This window comes from Larimichthys crocea, chromosome XIII, assembly GCF_000972845.2.
Source record: "Larimichthys crocea isolate SSNF chromosome XIII, L_crocea_2.0, whole genome shotgun sequence".
Classification (NCBI taxonomy): Eukaryota; Metazoa; Chordata; class Actinopteri; family Sciaenidae; genus Larimichthys; species Larimichthys crocea.
The window spans coordinates 16,831,560-16,850,368 of NC_040023.1; the positions used below are offsets into that span (position 1 = coordinate 16,831,560).

An 18,809-nucleotide genomic window follows, 5' to 3' on the forward strand; every position below is an offset into this window, starting at 1 on the left:
TACTTTGATTTTTTTTAAGCAAACAGCGGATGAAATAACGATGCAGACGATGATGACGGTGACTCATAAGGGCCAAATTGTGCAACACTAAAGTGACTTTTGTGGTACATGGCTTTGCCAGCTGCAGCATCAGGACATCCAAGTAATCGTACTAATGTGTAAGATTATATTCATGATCCATGCAGTCCTGTAGTATTTATGGAGATTATAGATAAAAATCTTGTTTGTTCGTTTTTTTTACCACAAACTGTACCCTACAGTATAACATGAAAACTATGCCAGCTGTCTTCCAAGAGTCTCTTTGCATGCCTAATGTTGGAGCGAGAAAATCTATGAAATATTACACATTGTGAGTCCAACATTTTTAGGATTTTGGTTACTTAAAAATGTAAAAGTTGCAGTGTAACCAAGTTCTTGCAGAACACATTTGACAAACAAAAATACTATAATCAGATTATTTAAATTAAAATGATTTAAATTTTTGATACAAAATCAAAGAGACATTACACACTGATCTGTTTGCAGACACAATCGGGTCTATTCACTTTCACGTAAGCCTACATTTAAAAGATCATTCAGTTTGTAGAGTTACATGAAAATATGCATTTCAAACATTACTTCATTCCACTGCAGACAATATTTTTCATTTACAAAATCAAAAGATTTAAAACTCTAGAACTGATGTCAGTAATTACAGAGCTTAGTGTATGTGCATTCATGCATGCCAAATATTAAAAAAATAAAGATTTAATTTTTCTTTTCTGGTTTGGCTAATCTCCAACCAGTAAGGTCTACTCAGATGACCGTCACCTCCCGGGTCTTCCTCTTGATGCAGTCTAGAGTCAGGCTCCTGGTTCCACCCTTGCGCACCCCCTCTCCCAGCTGAGGTGATGGAGGTGGACCCGATATATTTATGGCTTGAGCTGAATGCAGCGATAGACTTGAGGCGTGTAAAGACGCCTCCCTCTGCTGGTGTCTTGTCAGCTCGGTGTGTAGTTCCCATCCAGATGTCAGCTGCTGGTCCCTGGCTTCCTGTTGCTGACTCCTGGTTGGCTGCAGGTTTCTGAGGAGCTCCAACAGTTCCCTCTTCTCCAGCTCTGCTTCTGCCAGCTCCTGTCTTCTCAGGCGCTCTGCTCCTAACAGCGCTCGCATATCACACATCACACGGGACAACTGACCCTGCAAGGAGAGGACACAAGATTACTGAACATGCACCAAAATGGTTCACAGCGTAGGCTTTTTTTTCCATTATTTACAGTGGTGGAGGAAACAGTTAGATCCCACTGAAGGTTTAAGGACAAATAGACCAACAGTAAAAGTTATCATCCTGAGGAATAAATACTAAAGATTTATTTCCTTACCAACTGAAAGTTGAGAAAACAAAAGAACTGATCATCAATACATCAGCACTCACAGCTCAGCTCACAACCCCATACGCATCAATAATGAAACTATCTGAAACTATCACCATCTGCAATCTTAAAGCACTTTCTGTTGCCCCGCACCTTTTGTTACTGCTATACAAAAGTAGAGTCCAACCTGCCTTCAGTAAGAATAAACTCACACGTCACACACCACATCTTCAAAATCAGTAGTCTCCCCATCCCTAACCTCTCAGAACTCAACAGTAAAGCCATTACACACAGAGCACAAAGTATACCACATGACCTCAGCCACCCCGTCAACTCATCCTTCACACTAATTTTCTGTGAGGCTTTGTACAGACTGTGGCAACACGCCCTTGTGAGGACAATAAAGTATCTATCTATGCAGGTGCTCAGAAAAACTAGAAAAAAGGAGCATTAATATTTCCAAGGAAACTGCTAAAGAAGCTCTACAAAAAAATACACTAACCTTGAGATGAGACTGTTCAGTAAAAGCTTCAAGATTTAACTTGGAAACTGAAGTATTTTGTACATTTGTGTGGTAGAAACTGACACAAACTGTTCTGTTGGGTAGTTTAAATGATCTAATACATGCCATTAGATGAAGGGAAGTAAGAAAGCACATATTTCTCTGAGATGTTCTGTAGTTTTGTAAATGTACTGTTATAGCGCTCACTAACTGGGGGCTCAAGAAATGTGCCAGTACCTCAACTCTTCCCTTCAGCGCTGTTGTTGCTGCATTAAAAGCCGATGAGCTAAATACATGAGAAGGATTGACAGGTCAGGTCACCTTGAGCTCCTCCACCTCATTCTTCAGCTGGGACTCTTTCTGCACCATGTGTCTCCTCTGTGAGTCCAGCCGAGACTCCATCTCTCGTCTGATCTCGTCCACCTTGCACAGCATCTCTGCCCTGTCATGAAAGTTTATTGAGATACAATTATGATCTAGAAAAGTATTAGGAGAAACATTTTTATACAAACAAATTTTTTTTTACATACCTGAGCACCTCCACTTCAGTGCGCAGCTCTGCCACACAGTTATGCTGTGATTGGTCGATGGAGAGAAGGGTGTGGCCGCAGCCATTGGGACACTCCCTGCTCCGGAAGTTACATTCTGACAGGTGAGCCTCCAAACCCCGCCTCTCTACCTGCACAGGACAACCTGAGAGGACACAGCCCAGAGATAGACAAGACTCACATGAAGCGACCATTGAAACTTCCTACAAGTCACAGCAGTACAACAGGAGTGAAAACAGTACCAAAATATTCCTCAATGCAGATAACTTGTGTTTAAAGTTATAAAATTTTCGGTCAGATATGGTCATGCATCCATGAAGACAACAACCAACCCTTCTCCATTTTAGTTTAGCTTTTAAAGTGTGGACAATTGTGTCTCAGATTACCTTACAAGGTTAAAACTTCATTGGAAACCCAAAGAGAATATGTTGCTGACTCTGCCACAACATAATAGTTTGATATTCAGTAATTCTTTCAAGGATAAATCTTAAAAAATCAGAGAAAATAGAGCAGAATTAAACAAAATTGAGTATTTATCTGTGGTATAAAGATATATAACTGTTTTCCACCCTTGAACATATCGACCATGGCAACTTTTACACACCTCACTGCAGTTATTACGCTTCATCTTTGACTAAACATAGTAACTCCTCACAGATCACAGCAATCATTAACCATAACAGAAATATCAGGTTCAATGATGTGTAAAACTCTTTGTTGCTTTGACGTACTGAACACTGCAAAAAGCCACACAGCATGCGCACACAGCATGCTCTGTACCTACCACAGTGGAAACATATGTACTCCCCACCTGCCAACGACAGGTCACAGTCACAATGTGAGCACATGCTTGTATATACATACACACTTTGAAATTGCTCATTAAAGAGTGATGGAAAGTTGACCCTGAATGCACTCTGTGTGAGGTCTTTGGGGGCTTTCAAGTCCCATAGGTGCGCTAGTTTAGGAGGTAGCCATGACAACAAAAGAGCCACCTGTTGCTCCCACACACACACACAGGTGTCACATTACCTTCATATACCACACATCCACATGGATAACAATTTAACAACCACAAATAGTAGTGATAATTATAACAAATGGCACATTAGATGAGCTCAGTGTGAGGTTTCATACCTGTGTTAGAGCAGGATACGAAGGCAAACTCACACTCATCCTCATGTGTGTGCAGGCTCTCCAGGGAGCAGACAACCTCACAACCATGCCCTGCATTCACACAACGGATCTGCAGACGGGTCAGGTCGTTACGCATGTACCTGTCAACAAAAGCAGAATTTATAACACTTAGATTGAACAAGTGTACATAACTTAAGTGGACGATGATTATACATGAATAGTAGAAAGACATTTAGGTAACTTAAGAATTATAATTACTGCAATAAAGAGGCAATAAAAGACACATGTATGCAGAGATGATGTAGACGGACCTGTACAGTGGTTTGAGGCTGCCCACATCTAGTGGCAGTCTGTCCTCGGGACAGGAGTGATGATGGAGCAGCCAGCTGCTGATGCAGGCGCTGCAGTAGGCATGTTCACAGGGCGCCTGGAGGGGGCGCTCCAACACGTCCCGGCACACACAGCACAGAAGACCCTCATTCACATAGCCCACAAACCTCTCCAGATCATAGCCCATCCTGCTGCCACACAGAAAGATTACACAAACATAGCAAAGGGTCAGAATAAAACTCTTGTCTGATCCTATTTGAAAATCTTTTTTTTATTAATAAGACTGACAATAATATTCCTACCTGACAAAGTAACTTTCACTTCATCCAACTCTTTCTTCTTCCTTCTTTCTGTTGATTTCCTCTCCTCTTCTTCCCTTCCTCTTATTCCTCCACAACTACAGCCTTTCCTCCTTCATCCTCGCTCCTTTGACTTGTTGCTCCATCAAGGTGAGGGTCTCCTTTTCCCTTAAAGCCCTCCCCTACCTTTGGGAGTGCGTCTCCATGGAGAGGTTTCCGTGACAACGAGGGTTCAGGACACACCGGCAGGCAGCTGTCAGGTGAGATCAGATCAGATCAGAGAGACAGACAGAATTACAGGAGAAGAGACGCTCACACTTAAAAAGAGACAGTTTCTGCAGTGGAGTCGCTGCCTTACCAACAAAGCTGAGTTCAGAGATTACTGCTGCCCTTCAACTGTTTCTGTCTCCTAATGATCCACCCTGTCCTAGGTCTCTTGCTCTCTCTCTCTGTATGTGGGATTAACATGGATTACACTCTCTCTCGCTCTCCTCGATTGGATTACAGACTGCCTGACATCAGATGACACAAACCACAGAAATCAAAGAGCAACCCAAACCTCTGGACTCATGCAGTCTCTTTATATTCTTTAACTTCTTCTGTTTTAGACTCAACGGTGGAAGAAGTGTTCAAATCCTTTACTTATTCATCAGAGATATACCACAATGTAAAAACCCTTTTCACTGTGTTACTATAACTATAAGTTCACAGTATGCATCAGAATGTCTCCTGTCAGTCTTATATAATCAATTATTATTGGTTATTGGTTACTCTAAATTGTCTGTAGATGTGAATGTGAGTGTGAAATGTTTGTCTCTATGTGCCCTGTGATGAACTGGCGACTTGTCCAGGGTGTACCCTGCCTCTTACCCAAAGTCAGCTGGGATAGGCTCCAGCCCCACTGTGACCCTGATGAGGATAAATTATTACAGAAAATAGTTTATATTTATAGTTTATATTATTATAACTATTTTATAAACTTTTGGGCATTGTATATGCTCATTATGGGTTTTGAAATGTTATTATTTAATGTACTATAAGTGTCAAATGAATATAAGGGAGAAATTGTACAATATTGCCCTGAAATTAAAGCATAATATGCATAAATTCAAATACTCTAATAAAGTGCAAGCATCTTAGAATTGTACTTGGGTCAGTGTACTTAATTACTGTTGATTAGTTCAGATCATTTATCAGAAATACTTTATTAATCCCCACAGGGAAACTGTTTTTGTTACAGCAGCTCCCAAACGGTAAGTGAGATAGTAAGTAATAGCAAGAAAACAAAACTTTAATACTATACACCTATACAATATCATATTTTAACAATATATACACATGTATAAATAACAGTTAAATAAAACCAGCGACAGTATAATAAAAGCCAAGTAACAGTGAATAAAACCAGCGACAGTATAATAAAAGCCAAGTAACAGTGAACAATATGTAAATCTAAAACCTTCTAAAGAATTTAGTCTTTGTGAGACTGTACAGAGAATACACTGTTTAAAGTGCAGCATGCATGTGTGGAAGGTTTCACTTATAAATATTATATTTAAACGTTCTTTATTGACTTTAATAAACGTATTTTAATGTCAAAGCAGGTGGTGGGAACAAGACAAAATATGCTGTATAATGTCAAATCAATGTAAAAACAGTATCAGCATATAAAAATACGTCTTAAATAGGTAACTGTAGATTTATTGTAAGATGTCCTTGGGTGACAGAAAGGCGCTTATGAAATAAAATGTATTATTATTATCACTTTACCTCCGCACACAAACTCCTCTCCAACATCTAGATCATTATTAAAGGGGTGAGGCGAGGTCACCAGGGGAAAGTACTTGGTGGGCTCGATTTATAACCCAGCGATTGACGGATTGTGGAAGTTCAATTGGGATGTAACCAATAAGATGCTGTAACGTAAGAATCAAACGCACCTCGTTCATTCTGGCCACGCCCACAACTGGCGTTCAACCAATCACGTCCTTCAAATCATTCAGCGGGAGAATCAGATCAGAGCTGCGAGTTAGCGAGAAATAAAGACAAGACGAGACATTTTCCACAGGAATTAAGTGAGTTTGTGATCTTAAATATCTTCATAAAGCCTTTAATTCGTCCGGGTGTGTACGACACGCTGTCACACGTTATCAAACATGACATTACAACCGAGTTCAAGCCGGGTGAGCGGTGTTAGCGGCTGTTGTTAGCCAGATAGCGAGCCCGCTAACCTGCCAAGTGATGCAGGTGGAGCTTGATGTGTTGGTGTTGATGCAGCTGCTCGGAGGCTTCACAGGTGTCTGAACACGTACAAAATAGTGACATGAACTAGGGTGATACTGTCTTTGCATGTACTGTATGGTGATGATGATGTGTATGTGTCTGATGAGTTGTTAAAGTGATTAATTGTGTATCAAATCTGTAATTAATTAGTGTCTCATGGCTCTACACCAGTACCAGTGATGGTGGTGGCTACACCTTTCACCAACACTGAAACAGTAGAGAAGGATTTGAGTTAGGGTGGGATGAACAACTGAGAGCAAAACCCTCAGACTGCATTAAAAAAAAAAAGATTTTTGTTGTAATTTTGTCCTTTTATTTTGAAAGGATAGATAGACCCAGCAGCATGAGACACATTAAACATACATTAAAATTAGACCTATAAAGATAATTTAAATTAAACATGTGCAACGGTACAAATGTAACATTATGTAAAAAGTAAAAAATGGAAATTATTTTTTATAGAAATAAGAAATAAAACTAGGAATACAGATTCAAAACTATATACAATTAAATTAGGCTGTATAAAATGAGTAAAAGTCACAGCATTGTCTGTACAGAGGTAGTGCAAATTCAGTCATCAGTGTGGAATTGACATGACATTATACACAGTAACACCTGATTAGTTGCAGATCTTAATTACTGTGTTGACGTTTGTTGTTTTCCGTCTTTATTGTGGTTGAAGGATGCGGCGCTCAGGAGCTCCCAGCCAGCTCTTGGGTAATGCTTCAAAAAAGCCTCGGTTTGTGGCTCCTGGACCATCATCTTCATGTCCTGCCCCTGAATCCAAGCCGCTTACCCCCAAACTTGGTTTGAGCAATGCACTGGAAAAGGTAAATTATTCACAGCATTTTACTTACTCAGTATTCTTTTGATTCTCATCATCCAGCGTTGTTTCAAACTTCCTCACATTATACAATTATCTCTTCCTCTTGTCCTGCAGGTCCAGAAGAGTCTAGCAGCACCAGCTCAGAGTAAAACAGAGTATGAAGCCCAGCCCAAAGCTGCCCAGCCTGCTACAGCCTTGTCAAAGGCTCTGGCTCGTGTTCTCTGTGCAACGGAAAGTAAAGAAAATGAGGCTAAGACAGAGGATCCTAATAATGGCTCGGAGGAGTACACAGAGGACAGCGGACCAGCAGGTAAGACACAAAGAGTTGTGACTGGGACAGTACCTGGTATGTGCAAGGATAAACTGTGGACATTAATGAAACCTCAGTGGTGAAAAAGTGTTGGTTAAAAGTGATGTGACGACCCAACAGACAACCCAAGACAAGTCTTTCTTACCTTTAAAAAAAAGAAAACAGAAAACAATTATAGTTATACAAATTCTCGTGTCTTTTTTTCTCCCATGATCACCACTGAGTGTTTGCCAACCAAATATTTTTGTATTCAAGAAAATATTAACTGGCATGCTCTGAGATCTTAACAAGACACTTAATTAGTACTCAATTAAACACAGCTGGGCTGGAAATATCAACAAATTAAGCCTGTTATGTTAAAACCACAGTGTTAAGCGAGTGTTTGCTGCTACAGGTGCTTAATTAGAACAGTCAAGTCACTCGTGTCTTTCAGTTGATTTCTATATATTTACATATACACTCACCAGCCATTCAATACAACAGCTCTGCTATAAAATCTGCCCTTACAGCGATGATGATGTTCAGTTTTCATTGACGCTGACTGAAAGGTATTAATTGAACTATATGTTTTAATATTGAGGTTGTAATTTGCAGTGGTGTTGAAATGGAGTGGGTTATATTACGTGATGTTTTTCAGATGGACATAGTATTACAGACACTTTTCAATGTAATGCACTCCAGTACAACACCACCACTAAAAACTTACTTAAAGAACTACCTTTCTTTATTCAAACCTGTTTTGTTGCATTTTTTAGTTTCTTTATAGTGACTGTGCACTCAATAATTCTATACTATACTAATATACAATATAATACAGGGCAATTAAAACATTTGACAGACACTGCATCGCTCTTTGATGATTATAATTTATCTACCTTCTTTCACTGTGTGATCCAACCTGTAGTAATAACTATAAACCAGGTCCAGGAGTGTAGTGCTCACTTTAATGCACCTTGTAGTACAGATTTCAGTATTACATTCATTATATCATCTCTTATACAAAGTCTACATGTGCACTAGTTTATTAAAGAAAAGTCGCTAGTTACTACCAGTAAAAGAAGTTTACTATCATGANATATTATGTTTCATATATTGCTAGCAGAGTTGAGCTCAACATACACCGAAAACTGATTTTTTTTTTTTTTACCTCTGCTGAGGAGTAAACCTTGCCCGGTTTTAGGTGATGTAGACCCTTGGTGAGACCCTTTTAATATCAGGACGGGGCAAACCTGAGAAGCAAAACCTGAGGGTTCAGTGTCAAGCTGCAAGCAAAATTAAAAATCAAATAAAATTTACTAACAATTTTACATCAGTACTTCTCAGTATAGACACATACGGTGCCTAGAGCATCCCACCTTCACTTGACATTTGCAGTCAGACTTGGATTCATCCTGTAACTGAGCTGTGGGGTAATCTGTCGACAGTGCAATGTCCTAAACTGAGTCTGTTACACATGGAAATGGCCATATTGGTGGCTATAATCTTGTTTTACTCAAACATGGAGCCAGACTTCTTGGTTGTTGTTTTAGTTCCCTTTTTTTTTTTAAGGCAGGATGTCTGCTTTAACTCAACACAAGAAGCTCGTCAGGGTTCAGCTGTCTCCAGGTGTTATTTTTAATCTCACACATGCTCAGACTTCACATTGGGGAGGTGGATGTTTCTTCACTACATCTCAGCACACGGTAATTGTGAAGCATTAGGACAAATGTGCACATTTTATTGAATGCTTCTACATAAACAAGGATGCTGCTGCCAAGAGTGATGCAGTGCCTGTCTGTCCGTCTGTGGCTAATAATAACACACACACACACACACACACACACACACAGAAGACGGATGTTAAACCAGCCGGGCTGAGGCTGAGTGACAGCAGGTCCAGCATTATGCAAATCAGCGGGGTAGTGCAGCGGCAGCGCCGGGCAGATTAGGACCGTGCTCAGGATCAGTGAGCCTCCTCCTCCTCCTCCTCCCGCAAGAGCAACTAGTGCCTCTGTTTTCCACCCTTAAAACACGCATCTCACGCACTCTTTGCGTGCGTCCTGCACACCAATTTCAGTATCTTAAACGCACAGTTGGGGTTTATTTTACGCATTCATGTGAATGTTATAAAACGAGTGCAGGCGCTCGGTTTTACGCGGTCATGCGCAGCGCGCTCACAGCGCACAGCTCCCTCCCCCACTCACTTAGTTAAGCCAGCGCTATCTCAAAGCGTCACTCACTTTTGCAGCAATAACACTCCTGACCCCTTTAAAAAAAACATGCAACACACTGATTTAGGAGTGTTTCCTCCATGTGCGTGCAGGGCACAGACCCTCTGCAGCCGTCCTTGTGTTTTTATTACAGAGGCAGTGTGGCCGTGCTGTGCTGTGATCTGTGCTGTGCTTGGTTTGGGGTTTAGAGAGACCAAGCTGTAAGTAGGTCGGGCTGGGCTTAAGCGGCTTAGCTACGTCAGCCTAAGCTGGGAGGAATTCATCCAAAGCCCTCCGCGGTAGGCGGGGGCCTAAACGAGGCTGGCCTAGTTAAGCCTGATTCTTATTGTGTGCAGCACAGCCTGTTTCTGTTGTGCAACGTAGCTGAAGAGGGAACCAAGGAGTAGTGTATGAATTCATGCACATGTTAGACATAGCTCATGTTTGATTTAAAGAAGAAGAGGGGGGAATATGTGGGTGAGTTAGACCAGTGTTAGCTCTGGATCAGCTTGGACCAAGAGAAACCAGCAGCAGGGACTAAAGAAGACAGGTGGGGAAGGGTGAGGAGTTACAGTCTCAAGTGGGAGCCACAGGCCTGACTTAGACTCTGTGAGTCCGCTATGCGATAAGATGGCATCCAGCTCTGTGTTTTTGTCCAGTATGGTGGGCAAAGCTCGCTCCTCCAACTTCACCCTCTCCGAGAAGCTGGACCTGTTGAAGCTGGTACGTCCCCACATCCGCATCCTGGAGGAGCACACCAACAAGCATGCCGTCATCGTGGACAAGAACAAGTGCTGGGACACTGTGGCAGAGCAGTACAACGCTTTGGGAGGGGACAGACCTCATCGCACTGCTCAGGGCCTTAGGACCCTCTACAAGAGACTGAAGGAGTCAGCCAAGCAGGAAGTGATGCAGCGAAGACACGCCCAGCCAGAGTACAGAGCGAGCATCTCCGAGCCAACCAGGAGAATTATGGAGATGATCCCTCACCTGTTTCACCATGTGCCCGTCCACGAAAAGGACCAGGCGCTGTGCAGGTACAGTGTAACTTTCTCCTATAAGCACAGACACACTTTTCAACACAAACCTGAAGTGATAACACAGCAGGCAAGTGAGAGTTCAGCGAGTTCGGACATGCATCATTAGTATGTGGTCGTGATACTGATTCAACTGTTTGAGGAGGAGAGAAGGGAGGGGTTGAACTCATACTCCCAAACAGAGTACACACTTTGTGCATCGCCAGGCTCGACAGGGAAACACAGTTTGTCCCACCACTGTTTTGGTCACGTAGATTCAAAATTCTCAACTCTGAATATTGATTAATCTGTCAGTTTAGTTTCAGGTTATTCTTGTAAACAAGACAAATACTGATCACAAATTGGATCCCAAAGTGATCTTTTATTCTCAGTGCTACAGAAACTAAAGAAAGTTAGGCTGAGGCAGAATATATCATCTCAGGAGAAAACAACAAACCAATCCATAATTAAGTGTATAACAATGTCAAACTTTCTCAAAGAATATCTATTACAAATCAAACCTCAAAATGATGTTTTGAACTTGCTTAATCGTTCTAACCAGTGGCAAAGAAATTCTAATTCATCAATCAAAATTTATGCATCATATTGTGTGAAAAAACAGTATGTAAATTGTGGCATCAGTGAGACTGCAGCCAGCAAAGATTTGTTATTTTAACTTTGGTGAATCACTTAATTTCCTCTAATCTACTCTAATTAGTCAACAGATAATTTGATTGATCTATTTAGTGTGCATTTTCTTCACACACCTCATAAACACATTGTAAACACTCAATAAACGCTGTTTAAGCATGCCAGTCTGACTTATTTTTGTCCCTCATTCCATTTTTAGATTAATATACAGCAAGCACAGCTCTCCTATCGAGCATCCTGGCAGCAGCGCCTCCCTGGCCGGACTCCAGGATTACTCAGCAGCTGTCCCGAGTATCCCCCACGAGGTGGTCCAGCTGAACTCTGAAGAGGATGTTAAACCACCGCCAGACCTCCCCATCCTCTCCTCACACACAGGGCCAGGGCTGGATGGAGGCCAGGAGCATGAGGAGGAGGAGGAGCAGGACTTGGGCAGCGTCCATGATTATGAAGCATCCCTTTCTCCCACCCCTTCCTCCGTTAACATCCCTCTCTCCACGTCGCCGCTGCCCTTACGCCACGACCTCTACCCCAACGACATCTACCCTCGCCACGAGCCCGACAGGTTTCGCCCTCTGCATCTGGCTAAGGAGGAGCACGAGTTAGTTTTGGCTAATCACAGGAAGGTTGCCATATATCTGGAGGAGAAGAGGGAGGGCCTGAAGAGGAAACAGGAACTGGAGGAGGAACTTCTCAGAGCCAAGATCAAAGTGGAAAAACTAAGAGCTGCTCGACTGAGAAATGGACTGCCAATTCCTCTATAACAAGCATGCACACGCACAGCGTTAGAAAGGGAGAGGCTCTGAGTGTGTGTGCAGCAGTCACACTCATCAGTTTCATGTTTGAGACCTGAAATGTTTCAGAACTTGAATTTCTTTTGGAAACATAGTGCCTCGTACAGACACTGAAAGCCTGTCTGAATATTGCAGGATAAGACTTACTTGTGTTGCCATCAGTCTGTGTTTATGCTCGTCAGTGTTAAAAAAATGTGTAATTATTCTTTCACCTATGGACAGAAGCAGTAACAAGACATGTAAACGCTCACATTAAACACTGTGACAGGCCAAAATAGGTAAAAATGAGCGTCAAAGTCCAGATTTTAGAAGGGAGTATTGTAGAAATGAACCATGATTATGTTTTTCCTGCCGGGATCAGCCACCAATATGCATCTATGGGAGGTTCAGCATAAAATAATTAACTTTATTATCCAGGGTTGTTAGAAAAATGATTCTAACAACATTAACGGATCTATGATATGTTTAGTCTGGTCAGATCATATGAGGGGGATTGTTTAGTTCTCCATTCTTTGTAAAGACATTTTCCACTTGATCTGACATCTGTAAACATCAGATGTAAAACTTTTCAAAATTCTCTAGGTTACAAATGAAAAATAAGCACTTCAAACCTACAAAGTTTTAAAATCACTTTCAGATACCCAAGCACAAGTTAAACTGTCGAAGGCCTTAACACACCATGTCAATGATGACAAATCCTGTTCTGTGAGATGATCTTCTGATGCGTTCAAGTCTCTTGTGGCTGAATTTGTTGGCCAGTTAAGTGTTGTTGTTGTTGTTGTTATTTAAATGTTCTGTATGTGAGTATAACATTGATTGTATTGTAATGTTGGTAAACGGGTGTTGTCTGTTTCTTTTACAGTTTGTCCACTTATTTCTATAAAAAAAACCCAGTAAGGTTGATATTCTGCTGGTGTTGTGTTTATTACTTATTGCACAGACATCTGCACTCAGAATTTCTGCCTCTCTGAGGAAGTCCTCTTGTCTTAATTGAGAAACACACGATGAAGTCTTCAGGGTAGGTGAATGTATGAGGGTGAAGGTCTAGTATGATGTGTAGACTTGGTGCAACACTGACCTCTGCTGGTGCGTTTTGTCAAATGTATTCATGTTGGTTTTTTCACTGGGTTGTATTTCTTTGTGTTACAGGAGTGAACGGTTACCCTCAGTTGACTCCTGGGTTACCTCGAGCCCCTCTGCTGTCAGTGGGGTCAAGTCATGTCTCTGTAGCTGCAGGCTCGGACTCTGGCTGCAGTCAGGACGGAGTGAGATACTTCAGTGTGATGTGGTGTAAGGCCAGTAAGAAGAAACACAAGCGCTGGGAGGGCGATGCGGTCCTGGTTACAAGAGGACGCACAGCAACACTGAAAGATATGGAGGGCAAGGACATTGGCAAGGGTGAGACAGAGATGCCTCAAGTTACATTTTGTTTTTTAATCGTCACATAGAAGTCTAATAGGAGGAGAAGTGTGTGACTGCAGTGTATGTTGCCTGTGGCAAACAAATCTTGAACATAAGCAGCTGTGCATCGTAATTTAACATCAAATATTGAAATATCTATATTGACTGTGCCTTCTCTGATCTAATGTTTGCTCTGTTACACACGTAACCACACCCAACTAATGTTTGGGTTTAGTGACTACACCTTCAGTACGCAAATTCAAACAGATGTCAGCAGGGGTCAAGTTGTTCTTTAGGCTTAACCCTGTCTGATGGAGCAAATTCTTTATAATCAGTTTGTACTTGTACTTAACTGATTGTATTTACTGTTATATTATTTATAATATGTGGTGTTTTTATGGCAGAATAGGTTAATTTATTTAAATACGGTATTTCAGTGTTTGACATCTGTCTTAAGCCTGCAAAACAGATTTTTTTGGCCTCATGGTGGCAGTAGAAACAAGCCGTAAACACAATATTATACAATATTAACATATCATAACCTTAAAGTAAACTAAACGGTGCAGTAAACTACTTAAGCAGGCACAGAGTAAATTCATTCATTTGGAATTGTGTTTCTGTCAACCTGATGAACATAAGTCCAATATTTACTCTCTTTTTTGGCTCTATTTTGATCTCCACCAACTTCTGAAGGAAATATGTCTCTTTAGCTGTAAAATGCTCTGTTTGCCATTTGGCAGAGAAACAAAAGACTCATGAGTTCAGTGGGTATGTTTGTGTGTAGGAAGTGGCTACAAAGTGTCCGTGTTGGCCTCCCTGTCCGAGGGAGAGACCCTGATGATTGGAGGGAAGGAGGTGGAGGTGATGGGGGTCATTTCTCCTGAGGACTTTGCCAGGGGACGTTGCTTCCAAGAGATCCCGGTAGAGAGAGAGGAGCTGCAAACAAAGTCAGCTCCGCCTCCTCCCTCTCGTCGCTTGGCGTCCAAACCTTTCTGCCCCCCAACAATGCTGGGGAGAGCAGATCATCCAGGATCCAAACCAGAGGACGAACAAACCTGCAGACCTCGACACGATCCACTGGCTCCAGGTATGTAGACTAAATCAGCTGATTCTTGATAAGTAACTGATTCTTACTAAAAAATATATTATCATTTTTTTACATTTTTTGGTTTGTTGGATCTTCTGTAGGTGCACTGGTGATGCCTCGTCCCTCTCCTAACCACCAGTGGTCTAATAACAAGTTGGGGCTTCCTGTGGTTGATGTTGTTGTTGACCCTTACCTGACCACTCACCTGCGACCCCACCAGAGAGACGGTCTGCTCTTTCTCTATGAGTGTGTCATGGGCATGAGGTAAGTGAGCTGCTCCTGTTTCAGCCTCACATTTCTTATTTTAATGATTCCTAATGGATCAACTTGGGAGTGTTTTGTTGTGTGTGTTTCAGAGCTGTGGCTTGCCATGGGGCTATTCTGGCTGACGAGATGGGTCTGGGGAAGACCCTCCAGAGTGTGGCTTTGGCCTGGACTTTGCTTAAACAAGGACCATACGGTGGGAAACCAGTTGCTAAGCGCGTTCTTGTGGTCACCCCTGGCAGCCTCGTGCAGAACTGGGGTGCAGAGTTTAGCAAGTGGCTGGGCCGTGAGCGGATCAGCGTTTTCACTGTGGATCAGGTGGGGAGAGAAGGAGGGCGGGGGCGTTTGTTTTGGATTTACAAGGATCTCAAGCAGTCTGATGGCAGCACAAGTAGAGAGATTTCTATTATATCAAAGGTTTGAGGTTGAATTTATTGAGTAGCAAGACAATTTTATTTATGTAATTTTATTACAAGCTCATTGAGCTTTACTTTGAAGTAGTAGTGACATGCAACACTTTAATATAATAATTAATAAATAATAATAGTCATTGATTAAATGGTAAATGGACTGTACTTATATACATTCATACACTGATGGCATTGGCTACCATGCAAGGTGCCAACTGCTCATCAATTTAGGGGCTAATCATTCACAACAATGGTGGGGTTCACTTCAACATGCAGACTGGAGGTCTAGGATTGAACCACAGATCATCTGATCGACCTGCTCTGCCTCCAGCCACAGCTTCTTCTTTTCCCTCCTGAAGATTGTAAAGAACCCACGTATATCCCAGACACACAAACATAAATAGAAACATAACAGTAATGTGGGTTTGCTGAGAAAGATTACCTGGGCTGTTCTGTAATTGACAGTTTATTATGATCTTGTCATGGAGTGGGAGAAATGCTGTAAAGATTGTTCCTTTTCTTAGTAAAACTCTCTTGGGGAAAAAAAACAATTTTTTTTTAAATCTGTCTTTTCTTCATTTGTTTTGTATCTTATTACACTACTCTGATCCTGGCATAATATTTTGGTCATTTACCTTAATCTAGCATGTATTAAGTTATTAATATACCCAATTTGTTGACATGTATAGGACCACAGGATAGAGCAGTTTCTGTTGTCCCCTCTGCACAGCGTTCTCGTGATCAGCTATGAAATGCTGCTGCGCTGCCTGGAGCAGGTATGTTCAACTTGTCAGAAATCCACGTTACAAATAAATCACTCCATCATCTCTTTTTTGATTTTATGTGTAGTGTTCATGTCTTGTGTTTTCAGGTTCAGAAAGTAGAGTTTGGCCTTGTGATTTGTGACGAGGGCCACAGATTAAAAAACAGCAGCATTAAAACGTCCTCGGCGCTCAGCAGCCTGAGCTGTAATCGCAGAGTCATACTGACAGGTGCACATTAAAGATGGGATGGGATTTGAGATGGGAAATATCTGATTGGCAACTTCTTATAAAGGTTTTATAATGATTGTTTTTGTTTTAAAGGCACCCCAGTACAGAACGACCTGCAGGAGTTCTACGCTATTATAGAGTTTGTTAACCCGGGGATTCTCGGGTCGTCCACGGCATACAGGAAAGTGTATGAGGAGCCCATCCTACGCTCCAGACAGCCCTCCTGCACAGATGTAACGCAACCTCCTTTCTATGTAGTTACTTGTTATATATGGACAACTTTAACTGGCATTCAACCTGATCTCGTATCTACCAACAGGAGGAGAGAGTTTTGGGAGAAGAGCGAGCAGCGGAGCTCTCTCGCCTGACTGGCATGTTTATCCTGAGACGGACGCAGGAGATCATCAACCGCTACCTGCCTCCTCGTCTCGACTGGACGTTGTTCTGCGACCCGTCCCCTCTGCAGCGAGAGCTGTACAAGCATCTCCTCTGCCACAGAGTCTTCAGAGCCTGCCTTCAGGGCTCCGTGCAAACTCACACACATCTGCACTGCATCACTGCCCTGAAGAAGCTCTGTAACCATCCTGGTCTGCTCCACTCCACTGTCAAGGTTATGAGCTGCCTGCATCTTTAAGGCAGTGATCTCTTAACATATCGAACTTCTTTGATTGCCTCGTCGTTACTTATCAGTTTTGGCTATCAGTGAGTACTGTGTAATGTTTTTTTAGGAAAGAAAAGATCGTGGTTCAGTGGAGAGCTCTTTATACGACGGTCTGGTGGAGCTCTTTCCAGAATCCTACTCTTCAGGTGGATTTAACACTGCTGACTCTGGAAAACTCCTGGTTCTGTCAGATCTGCTGACCGCCATCAGACAGCTCAGCCCTTCAGACAGGTGTGTGTATCAGGTCAGGTGTTTGCATTTGCGTGTATGTATTTTTCTTCATATATATTGACAAAGTATGTGTGTCCCTGCAGGGCGGTCGTAGTGTCCAACTATACTAAGACACTTGACTTGCTCCAGGACTTGTGTGTACACATGGGCTACACCTTCTGCCGACTTGACGGACACACCCCCACCAATCAGAGACAGCGGCTGGTCGACAGTTTTAACAGTCCGTACTCTCAGAACTTCCTGTTTCTGCTAAGCTCCAAAGCAGGCGGGGTGGGGTTAAATCTGGTGGGTGCTTCCCACCTGGTGCTGTATGATATTGACTGGAACCCTGCCAATGACATTCAGGTAAGACGAACACACTCATGGACATCACACTGTTTTATTTTTGGTTCATTCTGTCTTGTTCGTGGGTGCTTTCACACCTAACCTGTCTGGTTCAGTTCAAACGCACTGTGCTGCGTTTGCCCATTTTATTTGGCTGGTATGAAAGCTGTCAACACCAAATTAACTGAACTACAGTTGTTAAAGCACCCACTGACTATATCACACTCATATACATGTATTTCCACCAGATGGTGCTGTGTGTCATTCTCCCCTGCATCTTTTCCTTCTCTAGGCCATGGCTCGCGTATGGAGAGATGGACAGAAGAAAACTGTGCACATCTATCGCCTCCTCACTGCAGGTCAGAATATAAATGCACACCAGAGCCAGAAAGGTCATAATACTTTGAACCAGACTGAAGGTTTATGTCTGGATGTGTGTCCTTTCCACGCAGGTACTATTGAGGAGCGTATATTCCAGAGACAGGTGTCCAAACAGGGGCTTTCTGGGACGGTGGTTGACCTGGGAAAAGGGGCGGAGCACACCAGCTTCTCCACCAGTGAGCTACGAGATCTTTTCAGCCTGACAGACACACCCTCTCTAACACACGAACTACTGAACTGCACCTGCAGCATGGACGGTTCAGTCCAAGGTAGACACATACGCAACGCCACATATTTAGACATAGACTTCACTGAGACTCATTAATTCGCTTTTTTTCCTTCATTCTCAGCTGTCGTACAGGAGGACGAGCAGGTCTCTGATAGGCCGTGCCAGCTCGGTCGCCAAGGTGACCACGGTGGGGCGGGCCAGAAGCATCTTAGCATGTCGGAGTTGATGCAGTGGAAACATTTCTCTGGTGACACACACACCTTCTCAGACCCCTATCTTGATTACGCACGAAACAACATCACCTTTGCCTTCCAGACCACCATCTCTCAGACAACTCAGTAAACACACACTACATTACACTCTAGATATCGATGACTCACTCTCACACACACACAAAAACATACACATATTACTTGTACATGTTTGTCTTCAGGCTCTCTGGGCTTTGTCTCAGCCTGGCTACAACATACAACACTCAACAGTTGACAGCAACAAGAAGAATACAGTTTCCAACAGTTTTAAGTGATTGATTGTGAGATTCTGCATCCTGTCTTGAACATTTTCTTTATTTATTCGAAGAACTTTACTGTAAAAC

At 42.4% G+C, this 18,809-nt stretch overlaps 2 protein-coding genes across 4 annotated transcripts; one reads left to right on the top strand and one right to left on the bottom strand.

Moving 5' to 3' along the window:
* Window positions 1-100: 100 nt before the first annotated feature.
* rnf41l (ring finger protein 41, like) lies at window positions 101-5,953 on the bottom strand. Of its 3 annotated transcripts, none has more exons than XM_027286800.1 (8): window positions 5,939-5,953; window positions 4,527-4,680; window positions 4,172-4,421; window positions 3,851-4,057; window positions 3,540-3,679; window positions 2,385-2,547; window positions 2,176-2,296; window positions 101-1,179 (listed from the first exon to the last, which is right to left on the bottom strand). In XM_027286800.1, the coding sequence occupies exons 4-8, from the start codon at window positions 4,054-4,056 to the stop codon at window positions 796-798; spliced, it is 1,014 nt and encodes a 337-aa protein (XP_027142601.1). In that variant the 5' UTR covers window position 4,057; window positions 4,172-4,421; window positions 4,527-4,680; window positions 5,939-5,953; the 3' UTR covers window positions 101-795. The 3 variants fall into 3 exon arrangements, with proteins under 3 accessions (XP_027142601.1, XP_027142603.1, XP_027142602.1); XM_027286802.1 differs by having other exon boundaries at window positions 3,851-4,060; XM_027286801.1 differs by lacking the exon at window positions 5,939-5,953 and having other exon boundaries at window positions 4,527-4,743.
* A 181-nt stretch (window positions 5,954-6,134) lies between these two features.
* On the top strand, window positions 6,135-18,605 carry rad54b (RAD54 homolog B). The gene is made up of 16 exons (XM_027287313.1): window positions 6,135-6,243; window positions 7,134-7,281; window positions 7,392-7,587; window positions 13,384-13,632; window positions 14,420-14,722; window positions 14,824-14,986; window positions 15,079-15,304; window positions 16,086-16,172; window positions 16,268-16,388; window positions 16,482-16,621; window positions 16,708-16,998; window positions 17,117-17,280; window positions 17,364-17,625; window positions 17,897-17,963; window positions 18,057-18,254; window positions 18,336-18,605. Exons 2-16 carry the CDS (start codon window positions 7,135-7,137, stop codon window positions 18,554-18,556), a joined length of 2,835 nt encoding a protein of 944 aa, XP_027143114.1. The 5' UTR covers window positions 6,135-6,243; window position 7,134; the 3' UTR covers window positions 18,557-18,605.
* Window positions 18,606-18,809: the final 204 nt, after the last annotated feature.

What these genes read in the sequence shown, in the direction of transcription:
- rad54b (XM_027287313.1), top strand. Translation starts at nt 7,135, where the DNA reads ATGCGGCGCTCAGGAGCTCCCAGCCAGCTCTTGGGTAATGCTTCAAAA. An exon ending in TCGCAGAGTCATACTGACAG is followed by an intron (nt 16,389 to 16,481) that starts GTGCACATTAAA and finishes TTTGTTTTAAAG; the next exon opens with GCACCCCAGTACAGAACGAC. An exon ending in ACCCTGCCAATGACATTCAG is followed by an intron (nt 17,626 to 17,896) that starts GTAAGACGAACA and finishes TTCCTTCTCTAG; the next exon opens with GCCATGGCTCGCGTATGGAG.
- rnf41l (XM_027286800.1), bottom strand. Translation starts at nt 4,056, where the DNA reads ATGGGCTATGATCTGGAGAGGTTTGTGGGCTATGTGAATGAGGGTCTT. An exon ending in AGCCTCAAACCACTGTACAG is followed by an intron (nt 3,680 to 3,850) that starts GTCCGTCTACAT and finishes TTTTGTTGACAG; the next exon opens with GTACATGCGTAACGACCTGA. An exon ending in ACTGAAGTGGAGGTGCTCAG is followed by an intron (nt 2,297 to 2,384) that starts GTATGTAAAAAA and finishes CTTTCATGACAG; the next exon opens with GGCAGAGATGCTGTGCAAGG.